This window comes from Magnolia sinica, chromosome 13, assembly GCF_029962835.1.
Source record: "Magnolia sinica isolate HGM2019 chromosome 13, MsV1, whole genome shotgun sequence".
Classification (NCBI taxonomy): domain Eukaryota; kingdom Viridiplantae; phylum Streptophyta; class Magnoliopsida; order Magnoliales; family Magnoliaceae; genus Magnolia; species Magnolia sinica.
Window position 1 is genome coordinate 66068693 of NC_080585.1, and position 17152 is coordinate 66085844.

Sequence of the window (17152 nt, forward strand, 5' to 3'; positions counted from 1 at the left end):
AGGGCCCATCGTAAAGTTTTTATAATGTTTATTTACAATCCAACTTCTTGATAAAGTAAAGAAGATCCGATGATGAGAAACTAGAAAGATTAGATTGATCCAAAAATATTGTGGACTAAGGATAGGTTTTAATAATTATTCATCACTTTTTCAATTGGTATGGTCCACGTGAGATTTGGAACTTCTTATGATTTGGGATCGCCTCCTAAAATGAGATGTAAAAATAGATGGACGACATGGATACACAGAAAATACATCAAGGTGGGCCCCACACGGTTAGAGTAACACCCACTGAGCTGTTACCGGGTAACAACTAATCCGCTCCCATCCATGTCCAGGTGAATGTAAGTGGTTTATCATACTGAGTAAACTCTGTTGGCCCATCGCGAATGTAATTAGTTTATCCATGTTGTCCATCTGCTTTTCCATCTTATTTTATGACTTGAGCCCAAAATTAAAGCATATCTAAGTCTCAAGTTGACCACACCATATGAAACAGTGGGAATAATGATTTCCACCATTGAAATCTTCTTAGGGCCCACAGTGATGTTTATTTGTCCTCCAAACCGTTCATAAGATCACACAGACATGGATGAATAAAAAACAGAAATATCAGGTTGATACAAAACTTTTGTGGCCCCCAAGAATTTTTCAATGGTAAATGTTCAATTCACACAGTTTCCTGTGGTGTGGTCCACCTAAGCTTTGGAGATGCTTCATTTTTTAGCTTGTGCCTTAAAATTATCTAATAAAATGGATGGACAGAGTGGATAAAATACATAAATTACGGTGGGCCCCACAGAGTTTACTCGGTACGTAATTCGCTTCCGCTTTGGCGCGGTTTGGGTGGATCCCAAAATCTACCGAGGTCGGTGGGTCCCTAACTGTGGGACCCACTGTGAAGTATGTGCCTTACATCTGCACCGTCCATTATATGTGACGGCTCATTTTAGTGCGTGATCCGAAAAATGAACCAGATTCAAATCTTTAGTGGACCACACCACAGGAAACTGTGTGAATTGAACGCATATCATTAAAAACTTCTTGGGGGCCACATAAATTTTGAATCAAGCTGATATTTGTTTTAACCCTTCATCCATGTCTTTTTATATTTACAAAAAGGTTTGATGACAAATAAACATCACTGTGGGCCCTAAGAAGGTTTCAACAGTGAAAATCATTATTCTCATTGTTTCTTGTGGTGTGGTCCATTGGAGCTGTGGATATGCTTTAATTTTGGGATTTACCTCTAAAATGAGCTGGAAAAATGAATGGATGGCGTGGATAAATCACATACATTTACGGTGGGCCCAGAGAGTTTACTTAGTACGTTAAGTGCACCATGTAGTCTGCTTCCATAATTCCGAAGCATAAAAGAAAAAGAAAAGAAAAGAAAAGAGGGGATTTCCTCTGTGAAGAGGGGCTTTCAGCGAAGAAAGGGGGATTTTCAATTGAGGGTTTCAAAATCCTATATCTAACAAAAATAAGAAGGTAATCTCCCAAACTCCCCGATTTTTCGCCGAAATCATGTATTTGCGACATCAATCTTCCAATTGAACGAAGAAAGGGGAAAATTTCAGATTTCTTTACCTCTATTGAAGACGAGAGCTGTTGATTGATGCCCATGAGATTCTTTTCTTCCGAGTTCCGTTCAACCATTAACCAGGTATTACCAAAATCAAAGGTTTTTTTTTTTTTTTTTTCAATTTTTTTCGCTTTTTACCTATTTTGTCGCAAAGAATCCAAAATTATCGACGATATCGCCAATATTTCGCCGATAATCCAAAGAGAAGCGAAAAATTGGGGTTTCGGTGTCGCTAGTCTAGCGACACCGATATTATTGGCAATATTGTCGTCATTTCGTCGACAATGTGAACACTAAGGACAATGTTGGTACTGTAGTTTTTTTTTTTTTTTTTGGTTATTGTTTTAGTTAGGTAATTAGCTCATGGAAGAGTAATTTATAGTGGTTCTACTTTATTGATTTTGTTTCAATGCACTAATGGGATGACACATTTTCATTCTTTTATTTGATTTTTGTTTGCATTTTAATCAGGTTTGGTTAGTGCTGTTTTAGTGGTGTGCTGATGGATCATTCACAAGACCAATGTAATATCGAGGCTACTGGAGATGCAAGGAGGGAGAGATTGCTTGATAAGAGTAATTCTTTTACATCTGTTAGCTCAGGATACCGATTGTTTGATAGGCAAAGGTCCATTCGCCAAATAATGGGAGGTGGAAAAGGTGAAATTGATCCTGATTTTTTACTTCCTTTTTCGGGAGTAGGAATACATCTTATTTTATTTCTCAAAGTACTAATCGAATTCAAGGCAATAATAAATACAGTGTGATGTCTTATCAAAATGAGTTTTTGAGGCAAAGTTTTCTCAGCCCACTACTGAGCCTTTCATTTCTTATTGTCGATTGGCTATGGTGCTTCCCAAATTTCACTACATGTTGTGAGGGGAGCATCATAGTGATTACAGTACTGCTGGAAAATGGGGGACAATCATCAGCTATTTGGTTTTCGGTGTTGGTAGTTTTTGTTGTCTCCCGGAGATCTGTGCGCATTGTATTGCTCTACTTTAGCTAGGGGGATACATTGTATGGGAGGGGGTCTCTCATGATTTTGCCCCACTGCTTTTTATTTTTATTTCCCTTTCTCTATTTCTTGTCTTTCCCTCTCTGCTTGTTTGCCTGCTGCAGTTTTTAATAGGAGCATTGGTTATCTTCCTGAATAAAAAAAAGAGGAAGAGAGAAAAAAAAAAAACCAGAGAGAATGATGTGTGAATCCCCATTACTTGCCAGATTCGTGCCCACATGTTACTGTATGATCTTTCTTCTGAGAACAGGTAGAAAAAGTTGGATTCAATTTTCCAGTTGGTGATGTTTTTTCCTTGAATGAAAGGTTGTGACAATAGTGATTGTGTTGTTTGTGCTGTCCTTCATATCATTTATAAGCAATGAAAGTTTCTCTCTCTTAATTAGTTAGAAGAAAAAGACATGCAAGAATTTCACATCGAAGCTTTGGTAATGAGAACCGATACACTCTAATTAGTTGTGGGGAATTCAAGCATAAGAGTGGAGAAGTATATCGTAAAGGAATTAGCTTTCTGTGGGGTTTTAGATAGAGTCTTTTCTTGTGTACCTGTACCCCAGCCCTCTTTTAGGCCTGGGTACCATATTTGAGATCTCAGACCTGAATCCAATTGTACTCGGGTACACTTGGACACTGCCTTAGGGTCTGGTTTGGGCTGGGTTTATGGCGCGTTTGTCTTTTGGTTGCCGTTGAGGTCGGTTCAGGTCAGGTCTAGGTCCAGATAGGGTATTGATCTTTTTCTCTGCATTGGGTTTTAGCCTATTAGCCCTTGTTGGGTTAATTTACAGTGCCTACATAAGAAACAACCTAAAATGAACAGACAGACATGCAAACATATGTGTTGATCTATCTAGATATGTTTATGTGTGCATAGATATGAATGTTTGTAAAGATGCATATGCCTGTATATTTCTAAATGCCCCACAATTTTATGACTGATGGAGTCAATATAGCCCACTTGTCACCTGATACAACGTCCAAGCAATCAAAAAGGTTAGTCCCACCTGAAGATCATTGGTGCAAAAATTGGGTTGATCCATCCATCAGGTGGGCAACACATTTACAGGCAATCAATTAGTTGTCTATTGTTTTTTTGTGGTGTGGCCTATCTGATGAATGGGATCTAATTTAAATGCGTGAGTATTGATCATCAGACTGTTAGTATAAAAAACTCACCATGACACAAACACATCATTATCATCATCTAAGTCTATCCCCAACTAGTTGGGGACACACACACACACACATAAATCTGTGTGTGTTTTGGATCAACCTATGAGGATCGCCTTGTGTAAAAATCAGCTCCATCCACTCATCAGGCAGACCACACTTGTAGTTTATTATTTATCAATGGCTATACATTATTTTTTGTGTTGTCCACCTGATGAATGGTTTGGGCTGATTTTTTTGCAATATGGTCAATTGTATGGAAGCTCCCATACATTTGAGCTGTGTGGGGCACACTGTGATGTTTGTGTGCCTCCCAACCTGTCCATTAGATGCGTGCCCTAATGTTAGGTACATAGCCCATAAATCAGGCTGATCCAAAACTCAGGTGGGCCACACAACAAGGATCACTGGGGACCAGTTGAGTGAGGGATGCCCAATATAGAAACCTTCTGATTTTGTAGTGCCTACTATGTTGTGTATATGCCATCTGATCCACTTATCTACTGTGCTCTGCCAGCCGCCAAGATGAAGAGGCACCCCAACAATTTGGCCGTTCTAGAACTCAGGTGGGCCACGCTATGTGAAATTAGAGGTCCGAGGCATGGAATTATGTTGTTCCCCACAATGTGACCCACTTGAGTTTTGAATTGGCCTGATTTTTGGTCTGTATGGTGAACATTATAGGGCATAAGTGATGGATGGAGTGGATGTTAGACACATCAAGGTGGGGCCAACAAGCGCGTAAATGTACCATAAGTTACTGTACGTGAAGCCCTATGCTTAGGTTCTTGATCAAGTCATCAAATTCAGGTTTTGTATAATGACCATAGACATGCAATCAATTATCAAACAAATTGGGAGTTTGATAATACTCTAGTATGACATTGAGCGAAGTAAGGAGTGATCAACTATACGGAGGGCTCACATCTAGGGATTGTGCAACACGTATGACCATTATGATTGGGATTGGTTGCAAACTCCAATACTTCCCAAACTTAATGTAGCTATGGCATTGACTTCATTGATACTGCTTGATGAGGAAATCTGACCATTTAGAGTATACCAGAGGAGGAGATCGGCCCATCCTTCACTTTGGCTCGATGACTTGTACATGGGCCCAGGTGGGCTGTATTGAGGACTTGAAGACCCCACATGCATGATTGTGCATATTCGAAGACTCTACACTAGGAAGATGCATGTGGGCTGCTTATTTGAGGACTTTTGACTGTTGGATCGTGAGGACACGACGATCGAACCGTTGGATCGTGTGGATCCTTCAATCGGGTGGTTGGATCATCGTAATCCTTGATCACTTTGATCATTAGTATTAGGATTAGTTGATTTTATGTTTTTGATGGTTATTTATAGTTTAGGACGAGTTATTTTCAGCTTATTGCATCATGGGACGTGAGGTATGTTTTTATTGAGGGGTATTTTTGTCAAAACACATTTATTGAGACTATATCAAGGGGGGGGGGGGGGGGGGGGGTGGGGGCCGGCCAGCCCTAGCACATTATTATGGAATGAAAAAAAAAAAACTCTTTTGTTGAAAAAGCCTCTCTCTCATGTGATTTGAGATTCTCTTGTGAAAAGAGACTACTTGGTGTGAATCCAAAAGTGTGAAACCTAGTTATCCTCTTCATCTCTATCTTATTCTTCTCTAAAAGGTATTTTTCATTCTCATCTTTTCTATTTCTCTACTTTAGAACCAAAATCTTCCTTTCCCTCTGATATACTCCACATAGTCTCACTTCCCATCATCCTACGAGCATAACCTAGGCTTAATCGATCAAAACCAAAGAGTGTATGGTCTGTCCCTATTCGTACAGACTGTACAGACAATCGTACACCCTCTTTCCCCTTCTTTGATTTGGTAAAACCCTAGCCCCAACAACGTTCAAAACCCCTAACTTTCTAACCTCAGAATTGTGCAAGTTTGCCCATTGAATTAGAACCATACCTATGCTAATGTGAGAGTTCCAGTCTCTCATTGGGCCTTAGATTTTCATGCTTATGTGGTTTATGCCTGTGTGGGATTGTGATTTAATGTAAATCTGAATTTTATTATCTATTTGGAAGTCTTTTAATCATGGTAGAATGGCATGTTATTATATTTGACTTATTTTGATTAATCCGTTAATAGTCTCTTGCATCTAAATGGTTAGATCACACGTCCTGCATCACTATTATCAATGGTGGTTGACAAAGAAGATTTTTGGCTGACCTTGCCTTTGTCCAGTATCTATTCTGAGTGGGGAAAAGTGTTATGAGAACCTAGCTCATCAAATGGAGTTGTAGTATAACTAGAATTAAACATCTGGTTAATCGAAATTAAAACTTTGGTTAACTGAAATTAAAACCTTTGGTTAAAAAAATGGTTACAAGTATGAGAAGGCTATGGTTTGGTTTGACTCCTTCAAGTAAAGTACCAAGGGCACTTGGGCATCTGCTCTACGCAATGTCTGGTGTGTAGATTTTTAAGTTGCGGTTATAGTGCGACCTGGCTCTGAACTACTAAAGATGTGGAGAAGTGTGCAATTGGTTTAGTAAAGCAGTGAAGGTAGTAATAGGAAAAAAAAGTTTGGATCCGGGGCTATGCTTTCAATCCATTATTCTTTTAAGTTGCCTTGTTCCTTTACTTATTGCATCCTCCTTGTCTTCATTTATTTTCGTTTATCCATCAGAACTTCCAAAACTTCGCTTATGCTCTTCATGGGGAATGACCATAAAATGGTACTTCATTTACATTTGGAAACTCGTGAATATTTGAAATAGGGTGAAATGTCACAATATATATATATATATATATATATATATATATATATATATATATATATATATATATATATATATATATATATATATATATATATATATATATATATATATATTCGTAGATTCCCATAGAAAAGTCCATCAATACATTGATAACTGCTCTTGTAGAGCATTGGTGAGTGGAAATACATTTGTTTCAGTAGTCGATCAATGAGTGGACTATTATTACTCCACTCGACATTGCTGTACAAACGAGATTACTTGCAACTGGAGCCCTTACTGGTGGAAGTTGATGTTTTAGTCTCGGACGTTGACCATTTTCTCTCCCTAATTTCGAGATTAACGGTCATTTGATCAAACTATTTTACCTCCATCGAATTTTCATGTCGAAAGTTGCGACAACTGAGGTTAAGTAGTACACCAGTACGAGATGCACATGTTCCTTCTTCACGCGGTAGTTGGTTGCTTGCTAAACTGGGATAATTAGAGGATCAACAATTGGTATCAGAATCTGGTATTGGACTTTAGTTTTTTAGTGCCATATACTTTTGGAATAGTCATTCTCATGTATCTCCATGGATGTCTTGATAATGTAGCACATGAGGAGCATGGCTCCCATTGATGGCTTCATTGTCATAATAATAACTGCTTGGATTTATTCATTAAAATCATGAAGCATTCTTTGAGCCATCCAGTATTAGTGCGGCCCATCCTAGGTCGGCCTCTACGTTACATCGTGGAGACATCCATGGAAATGCATGAGGGCGGTTTTTCCCCAACTATATGGCAACTGAAAAGCTTAAGTTCGCTACCAAATTCAGATACTGACTGTTGACCCTCTCATTACTAACGTTCAACAAGTAGCCACCTACCACATGAAGGAAATGCACAGCGTGTACTTGCAAGCCGCCTCGATTTTTTGTATTTGACGGAGGCAACATAGTTTGATCAAGTGACTGTTAATCTCGAAATTAGGTGGGAGTATCACCTAATATACAATGAAAATTGTCAGCATCAATGACTGAAATATTGGCTTCTACCGGTAAGGGTTCCCTAGCTAAATGTAATCCTGTTTGTTTGAAAATTTGATACTCCATACTCCACTCCCTAATAGGTAGCTGAAACGAATGTGTTTCTGCCCACCAACACTCCAGCAGAGTGGTTATCAATGTATTGATGGACTTTTTTGTCATTTCTTTGTGGGAATCCTCCAAAAAGTGACGAAGAGGGATTGTTTCTTATATTTGCAAGTTTTGGAATGTAAATGGAAGTACCACTTTTTGGTCTTTCCGCATGAAGAGTGGAGGCGAATTTTTGAAAGCTTTGATGGATAGACCAAGAGAAATGAGGATAAGGACAGGAAAAGTAAATAAAAGAGCTGTACAACAAATGGTGGCATGGTACCTGATTTGTAAGTGCATCTCTTGATAGGCGGTATCTATTGTCATTTTGAACTCGTGTGGGATCTTTGCCGGGGCGTGGCATATATCCTTTTATTACATGTCGTGGCAACTTACCTCTAAAATCGGCTGTTATGCAAGATCTAGGAGACAACATGAAGGAAGGAAAGCGTGTGATGAGGTAAAATTGCTGGGGAGGAAAAAACGTAGAAATCAAAAAAAAAAGGACAATTTTTTGTTCTTGGCATGCACATTATATATATATATATATATATATATATATATATATATATATATATATATATATATATATATATATATATATATATATATATATATATATGAAAATGTGGACGATGTGAGAATTGAACAATAGTCAAATGCTAGAGGAGCATATGAGACCAGCCATGGACGCTTACCCAAGTCGACAACAATTCCTCCTAGGCGAGAATGAAAAGGGAAAGAGAAAAAGAGGAGTCAAAGCTGGAAATTCTTTATAAACTATGAAAAGTGGAGGAAGCACTCGAGAGATCGGTCAAAAGGCTTCATAGTAGAGGAGAGAAGAAGAATCACTCTCTCGGTCGAATAGAAAATGAGAAGTGGTAGGATTAACGAGGAGAAAGCAGGTTGTCAAAGAATTAATTAGGAGTTAACGAGGAATTAATGAGGGAAAAGAGGTTGATGTTTGAAAGGAATAGAGATGATAAAGAGGTGGTTTGAAAGAAAATACAAAAATATATAACGGTGAAAAGGAGGGAGGGGTTGGCATCTGAAAATCGGAATTAATAAAGAAGAAAGGATGTGGAAAAGAAAGAGGAGAGAGGTGTTGATGTTTTAACATATGAAGAGAGAAGAATAAATGAAGGGAGATGATGGAATGACAAGAGAAATGAAGAGAGATAAAAGAGGAAATTGAAGGAAATAACCTCTTTCAGCTAGTCCAAGGAAGGAATCTGAAAGTAAGAGATGCATGTTAGCGTTAAAGCCTCATGCAATAAATGATGCGGGGTTGACACCTGCGCCACATTTCAAAAACCTGCATGTGGCAGTGAAAATCCAACTTCCATTGATTCCAAAAATTTCAAAAAGAAAAGAAAAAAAGCGAAATTCCAATGCTCGCATTGTTTGAAATACTAAAAAGCCCAATATTCATCGGTGGGCAGTGGCGCAACAATAACTTTGAATTTGGTTTCCCCAAATTTGGTTTCTTAGTTCTCAAGCAAAGTAGTGTGACCAGCTTGAACCAGAAGTCTAGTTTGATTGTTCTTGATCAAATTTCGTCTTCAAGCATTCCAGTATTTCGATTCGATCAAAAGGTTCACATATCCCAATGATGGTTCATATTGTGTAGAGTTTAAATCGGAAGTCTCAATGGTGAAAGGCGATCTATGAAATCGATCTTCTCAATCCCCAGTGAAGGTCTAGCTTGTCACAACCTCAGTATCACTTAGGCTCTCCACCTCGTATATGGATCCCCTAAGTCCGCAAAATGTGCTGGGTATCTGCCATTTTCATCTCATCCCCAATAGCATGCAAATCACAATTCGCAAAACAGACGGCTGACATAATCTCAAACTAGGATGAACCAATCCCAAAATACAAGGCTCATGTCTTCGATCAGGTGTTTTAGGCCTTTTCATTTTTCTGCATGCAATCTCTGCCAATGAGAGGCATTGGAGACACCCCACCTGATGCGAAGTCATCGAAACCACTTAATCAGACACCCCGCATAAACCTTTTACCCTCCAAGCACTCCGAAAAAAAAAAAAAAAAACCATCTTAAATCCCAATAGGATCACATGTCCCCTGGCATCATTACCCTCAAACTTTCCCACTATTTACCAAAAAACTTCTCTCAAGTCTATAAATAAGCTCTCTTACACACTCTTCCATTTGCCGAGATGAGGTCCTCAAGAAGAAGCCTCTCGCATCCCTCGAGAAGAAGCCAATCGCGAACATATTACACGTCACGAGAATCTCGACGGGAGCACCAATCTCGGGATTCGAGAGTTGATACTTGATCGAGGTACACTTGGCTGATTGCTACCACATGCTGGAAGGAGCCCATACACAAGATCGCCACCAATCCCAATATTTGACAAGGACACACACCAACTCTCGTGGTGCTGAAGATCACAGGAGTCAGAATCGGAGTGGGAGAAGGGGGCGGCAACCTTGCTCACCTTCTCGAAATCATGGTTAGGATAAAGGTAAACAAATTCTCCACATCTCTGTGGAAAGGCGGAGCGAGTCACCAACGAAAGGAGTTGTTAAGGGAGGGCCAAAGGGTGGAGTCCAAAGCAAATGGGTAACTATGCAGAAAAAGAGAAAGGGAGACTGTAGAAAACTCAAAGGGCGGCTAGCTTTTTGGAACTACCAATAGGCTATGTTGAGAGCTTTCTAAAGGACTGGATGGACCTTCACTTTCTTTAGGGTCTTTGGCCACTTCGGGACGGTTCCGGAGGTCGTCGTCCTGAGACTTCGGGGTTCGGTAGTCATTCAGGGGTTTGCTTTTATGAGGTATAATGGAGAGGAAGAATTGCTCAGAGCCATAGAAGGCCTGAATGGTAAACGATACGTAGGAAGGGAGCTACGTGTTTAGAAAGCTCATTACGGGCCGGAAACCATCAACAGAGAAAAAGGCCACGTTGTCATAGGGATTATGAGAAGACCTGAGGACCGGAGAACAACCGGTGAGATCGGGCCTTGAGCCCCCAAGGAAGAAGGTCGGGAACAGGGCAAGATCTCAGACATAGAATCCGGTTCAGGGCTAGGGAAAAAGTCATTCAGGGAGACTCATTTCAGGTAAACTTCAGGCAGCCTCTCACAGCTCCCCAGTCCTTAAGGTGGACCAGACCCATTCCATTTCAAAGGATCGGCAAGTATGGAAAGAGGAGGGGGAAGCAGGATACACTATTAAGGTCCAACCTCAGGTCATATCCAAGGCTTGGGAAAAGCTCAAATGGAGTGTTGTGGTTTTAGCTAAGGAACGATCCTCTATGGAAGAGGTGTGGGAGTGTGGTTCCAGGATTGTTGTGGAATCAAAGATACTGCGAGGAACTTCACAGCATTGGGAGCTAACAAGATCTTGGTAAGCCTCCTTTCTGTTGAGAATGTCGACCCATGCATCCTGGCGAGTTTTCTCCACAGAGATGGCTCGACCTGCTACATCTCCAGGTGGGAGGACTGGTCGTCGTTTGGGTCTTTTGAGACTTGGATCCAAATTTGGGATTTACCTCTTGAACCTTGGTTTGTTGAAGTCTTCATCGCTATCACATCTTGCTTTGGTGACGCGGTTTTTATCGATGAAGATACAGAAAGTGGAGAACTCTCTATTGAGCTAGGGGTCAGAGTTCGGGTGAAGAAGAAGACCACGATTCCTAGTTCCATTTCAATCGAGGTGGGAGACGAAAGGGTTTTAGTTCGTATTGTGCGGGAGAGGTAGTCGTTTGCTCACGAAGAATCTCAGGCTACTAGAGTGCTCAACAACATCCTTTTACGTCCTTCTTCCAAGACGGTGGAGGAAAGACCACCTGTTGGATATACCTGCAGGACTCCGATAGCCCATCCATCCACGTGTGTGGCGGAAATTGCATCCACGTCGCTAGTCCCCTTAGAAAGGTGGGAATTAAATTTTCGAGAGCCGAGTACTGACGTGGGCGCTAGTCCTTTGCTATAGGTTACTCCCCTTGTGGAGTCGGATGGACAACTGCTAGCCATCAATTCCTTCGGCCCCCAGATTTTCGACGTGTGTCATCCCTCCATTTCTCTGATAATTGACGTGTGTCATTTGGTGGTCTCGATTGTCAATGAGTGTCGGATGCTGGACTTGCCAACAAACGCGTGCCTGTCGATGGTCCCAACAGAGGATGGATCTAGTAGCAGACGTGTGCCCTCTGCGTCCTTGATAAATGACATGCGTCCGTTGATGGCCCCAGTACCTGTTACATATTGTTCGTGTCCTCGATAGCAGTCACGTACCCAATGATAGCCTCGTTAGCAAATGTGGATCCGGAGAGGGGCCCACTATCAAATGTGAACCCAAAGATGTGCCCAACAACAGATGAGGACCCATCGATAGCCTCGACAGCTAATGCGGATCCGGAGATGGGCCTGATAGTATGTGTGCATCCGATGACGACCTCGCTAGTGTATGCGTGTCTAAAGGAGGTCTCGATATCAGACACATGTATGATGGTAGTACAAATAGTTGATATGTTGCCCTACCTCTCTCCGATAGCAAATGCGTGCCTGTCTCTAACTTCTCAACACGCTGACGCGTGTCTAGTTCCAGAGGATGAGCAGGTTTTCTCTCCCGAGATTGCAACAAGTGTAAAGGATCCCTCACCCAAAGATGCTGATCTTCTAGTTCTCCCTCTTGAACACTATATCCTCCCTTTCCGCGTGGACGAAGCCTACGGACATGAGGGGTCCTCACCCAATGATGCGGACACAAGTGCATTCAAGGTGTACCAACGAAGAAAGCACCAACCACAAGTGTCGTCCTTGTGGATAGGCGACTATTGAGGAGCTGAAGACCTTTCACATGTGATTGGACATATAGAAGACCCCACTTAGGGAAGACACATGTGAAGGAAGATTGGAGAAGGAAGACCGAACGCCCAAACTTTCTCATACTTATGTTATTTGTGCGTTTTTAACTTAGTTAGGGGTCTTTTAGTAATTTTATATCTTTATTTGCTTATCCTAGGGGTATTTTAGTAATTTTATGTCTTTATTTGCTTATTTAAGTGGGGTAAAGCCCTAAACTCGAATTTCAACTATTGATTAATGAAAAGCAAACCCTTTGGTTGCCTCCTTCTTCTCTTCTCTCTAATGGTACTTCTTCTCTCCCCTTGATCTTCTTCTTCTAATTTCTTCTTGTGCCCCTCCAACTTCTTCAAGGTAATACTTTTCTTCCTTCTATTTTCCAGTTTTGGCTAATCCTTCTTCGATCAAAATCTTGAGAACCGATCTAAACCCTAAATCCCCAAATTCTCAAATCCCTAATCCGAGAAACTTCTTGGTTCTTCGGACTAGTGATCTTCATTGATCGATTGGGTGTGACCATGCAAGATCGGGAGGTCTCATCCCTCGCCGGATCCAACCTAAGTAGTAATTGAATTCCATAATTCATGGTTGTAGTGATGGCCCGCTCCATTGCATGTTTCCTTTATGATTTTCTCAGTCATGATGATTACTGTTAGAATTTTAGATCATTTATTCCTTTTATTTCCGCTGTTTAATTATCTCCATGAGCATGCATCATAATTAGGGCTGTCCTGCGTCACCCAAGCTTCTTCTTGTGGATATCGGTCCGGTCTCATATTCTCTTTCGATCCTAGGGGAAGCAGATCAAGAGCTTTCTGTGGGAGTGAGGGACATTCGGGCTAAGGATCCAGGGAATGGTTCTCACATGGAGACCAAATTGCTTCCTTTCATGGCTTCTTCGGAGTTGGGTGCTCCTAAGATTTCGTATCGAGATGGGTTTCCTCCCCTGGTTGGGGAAGAGGATGTGTTGGAAGTTGTCCCTATTCAGTCGGATCCTGCTTTCTCCTTCTTGTGCGGAAATCTCGACCTGTCTCCCTTTCCTCCCTCCTTCAATGATGGTTGTATGATGGCGTTGATTTGAAGCAAGCGTTGGGTGAGAGAGGCCTTGGTGCACGTTGGTAAGCTGTTGGCAGTGGTATTTGGCGATTATGATGATGACCATTGTTGCAAGTTGTTAAAGCCCAAGTTATGGTTAAAATATCTTTTGGATCTCTCTCGCCTCACGTTGCTATTCATTTAAAATCAAATCATTCCTCTATTTCAAGGGATATGCATTATCTTAGGGTATCCATGACAAATCCAGAGGAAGCTCTGCCTAGGGGCTTGAGAAAGGGAAGAGCGGTAAGACTTGTTTCCCCATGAAGATCGTTTCATGAATGTTAGGGGTTTGGGTAGCCTTCAAAAGAGGCTCCTAGTTAGCAAGGTTTTGAGGAAGTCTAAGGTAGAAGCCTTCATTATCCAGGAATCCAAGCTTCAAGCATGTGATCAGGGTATAGTTGACTCTTTCCTAGGGCGAAAGGGATTTAAATGGGATCATCTGCTAGCTCTGGGAGCATCCAGAGGAATTATTGTTCTCTGTAATCCAGCTGTGTTGGTCAAAGAAGATGGTCGGTCAGGCTCTTTCTTGCCGTCGATTGTCCTCGAAGGAGCAGCGATTGTCCTCAGAGGAGCAGAGTCTCCTTTCAAGTGGGTGATTACAGTAGTGTATGGGCCAAACCATCCTTCCTCTAGGCCGATACCATCCTTCCTCTAGGCCGATCTTCTAGGACTTATCCTTAGTTAGAGTCGAATGGCAGCTGCCATGGTGTGTGGGGGATGACTTCAATGTGGTGAGATATATTCATGAAAAATTCAAGGGAAGGAAGGTTTCCTACAGTATGAGGGGTTTTTCTGAGTAGATTTAGACTCGGAACCTCATTGATCTCTCTCTTGGAGGAGCTAAGTTTACTTGGTCTAATGGTCAAACTAAACTTGCCATGTCCATATTAGACAGGTTCCTGTTGTCTCAGTCTTGGTTGGACATCTTCCCCATGGTGAGACAGGTAAGCCTCCCGAAATCGACATCTGATCACTGTCCCGTCTCTCTGGAAGTGGAAGTGGACTCTTGGGGCCCTAAGTCGTTCCGTTTCGAGTTGGCTTGGCTGGAAGTGGAAGGCCTTAAAGGGTATATCGTAGAGTAGTGGATGTCCTTCGACATTCAGGGCTCAACATGATTTAGGCTATGTCAGAAACAAGGTATTAGAAGTAATCTCAGAACTTGGAGGAAGGAGGTTTATCATGAGAGATCAGCAGAAACGGAAGGTTTTCTCCAAACCATCCAGTCTTTAGATGCTAAGGAACAAGAGGGGCCTCTGTCCGACTCTGAAATTGCAGAAAGAAATTTTGCCAGCCTGAATCTCAATAAACGATTGCTTGAAGTGGAAATTAAATGGAGGCAGAGGTTGAGGTCGGTATAGAAATACAAGGTACTTTCATAATATCGCCAATGCACATGCCAGATGCAACCGAATGTCTTCTTTGTGGGTTAAGGGAAACCTCACTAACAAGAAGGATCAAATTATTTCAGCTGCTGTTGATTTCTTCGCCGGTCTCGTTTCCAAAGAAGACATGATAAGGCCGAGGTTAGATCTTTTGAACTTCAAGCAGATCTCTGAGGAAGATGCTTTTAGCCTCGAATTGCCTTTTACAGAGGAGAAAGTCAGGACTGCGGTGATGGGTTTAGGGCGAGATAAAGCTCCAGCCCGGACAGGTTCCCTTTGGCTTTCTTCCAAGTCTTCTGGGAGACTTAAAGCCGACCCGCTGGAGTTTACGTCGGAATTTCAAGATTCTGGCAGATTGCTGAAGGAGATGGGCAGCTCTTTTGTTGTCCTCATTCCTAAGGTTGAGGGAACTACTTCTCTCAATGATTTTAGACTGATTAGTCTGATTAATGGGCCTTATAAGATTCTGGCCAAGGTTCTTTCTAATTGGTTTTGATCGGTGCTCTCCAAGGTCATCTACCCCTCTCAAATGGCTTTCATTGCTGATAGGCAGATCGTCGAATGTTTGCTTCTGGCTAATGAGTGCATCAACTCCTGTTGTAGGGCTGGGATTAGAGGAGTGGTTTGCAAGTTGGATCTGGCTAAAGCCTACGATCATGTGGATTGGGATTTCTTAGACTGCATATTGGGAAAATTGGGTTTTGGAAGCAAATGGTGTACATGGATGCGAGCCTGTGTATCTTTGGCTCATTTATTGGTGCTCTTGAATGGGTCTCCTTTCGGGTATTTTCGGGCCTTTTGGGGTCTCCGCCAAGGGGATCCCCTCTCCCCTTTCCTTTTTATAGTTGTGTCTGAAGCTCTTAGCATGATGCTGGGTAGAGGGCAGCGCGTGTGTCTGTTTCAGGGGTTTAAAGTCTCCAATTCGCTGTCTCCTATATCCCACATTCAGCATGCAGATGACACAGTTTTCTGCAATGCTGGAAAGTCCGAAGTCTTTAATCTCAGTCTCATCTTCCACTGTTTCCAGCTCGTGTCTGGTCTCAAGATTTAATTTTTCCAAATCTGAGTTGGTTGGAATTAATATCGAGGTCAGGGATTTGGTGTCTCTGGCGGACGTGATGGGATGTCGAGCTCGTTTCCGTCTATGTATTTGGGTATTCCATTATGCCTTGGAAAACCCTCTCCTGCCTTTTGGGTTTTAGAGAGAATGGATAGGAAAATGGATCCGTGGAAAGGCAAGTTGATGTGGTTCGGGGGGAGGATAACTTTGATCAAATCTTCTCTGTCTAACCTTCCCACAGATTATTTTTCTCTGTGTCGATGCCCCAAGTTGGTTTTGGAAAGAATGGAAGGCTGCGGAGAAATTTCTTCTGGCAAGGGGGGGATAAGAATTTTGAATTTCACCTTTTGTCTTGGGGAGAGGTTTGCAACCCGATAGAAAATGAGGGGCTGACATCAAAGGCTTGGAGCAGGTTAATCAGGCGCTCCTTAGCAAATGGGTGTGGAGGTTGAAGGGAACAGCTTATGCATCAGGTTATAGCTTCCAAATATAGAGTTTCTCCCCGGGATAAATGGACCAAAAGTTCCTCATTACAGAGGTACTCACTGTTGGAAGTCGATCTCCAGGCTGGCTAATGAAGTCTTCTCCCAAATTGGGTACTCTATAGGCTGGGGGAATAGAGTTATCTTCTGGGATGACGTTTGGATGGGAGATTCTAATCTCAGATCTCTATTCCCGCTGGTTGCTGATCTAACCCTGCGTCAGGACGTTTCTGTTTCGGATTGCTTCTCAGCCTCTAGAAAGAGGGGGGGGGGGGGGGGTTGTCATGGATTCCTCTATGTAGACGCAACCTCAATGATGCACAAGCTGAAGAGATGATCAGATTACTTGCACTCCTGGAGGGAGTGCAACCATCTCCAGGTGAGAGAGATGCTCCCTATTGGCGAGCTGACAAATCAGGGCATTTATCTGTTCGATCTTTCTTCAAGGTGATCCAGCAGGTGGACCTGCGATCAGAATTCAGCTTTTTAGCCCCCATTTGACACATTCGGGCTCCGCTCAAGGTCCTAGTTTTCAGCTGGCTGGTAGGAAGGGGTAAAATTCTTACAGTGGATAACCTTTACAAAAAAGGTATGATCCTTCCCAATGTTTGCCTCCTATGTTTGCAAGCTGAAGA

General features: G+C 42.0%; 1 protein-coding gene across 5 annotated transcripts in view; it reads left to right on the top strand.

The window, feature by feature from the left end:
* LOC131223828 (reticulon-like protein B16) overlaps window positions 1-17152 on the top strand; it is an 85027-nt gene that overhangs the window by 24404 nt on the left and 43471 nt on the right. For 3 of the 5 annotated variants that reach the window (XM_058219341.1, XM_058219342.1, XM_058219344.1), the window contains exon 2: window positions 2057-2244. The exons of 1 other annotated variant lie outside the window; for it this stretch is intronic. In XM_058219341.1, the coding sequence (XP_058075324.1) occupies window positions 2088-2244 (157 nt within the window). In that variant the 5' untranslated portion in view covers window positions 2057-2087. The remainder of the gene's footprint in view (window positions 1-2056; window positions 2245-17152) is intronic. One more of the 5 variants, XM_058219343.1, reaches the window with a different exon arrangement.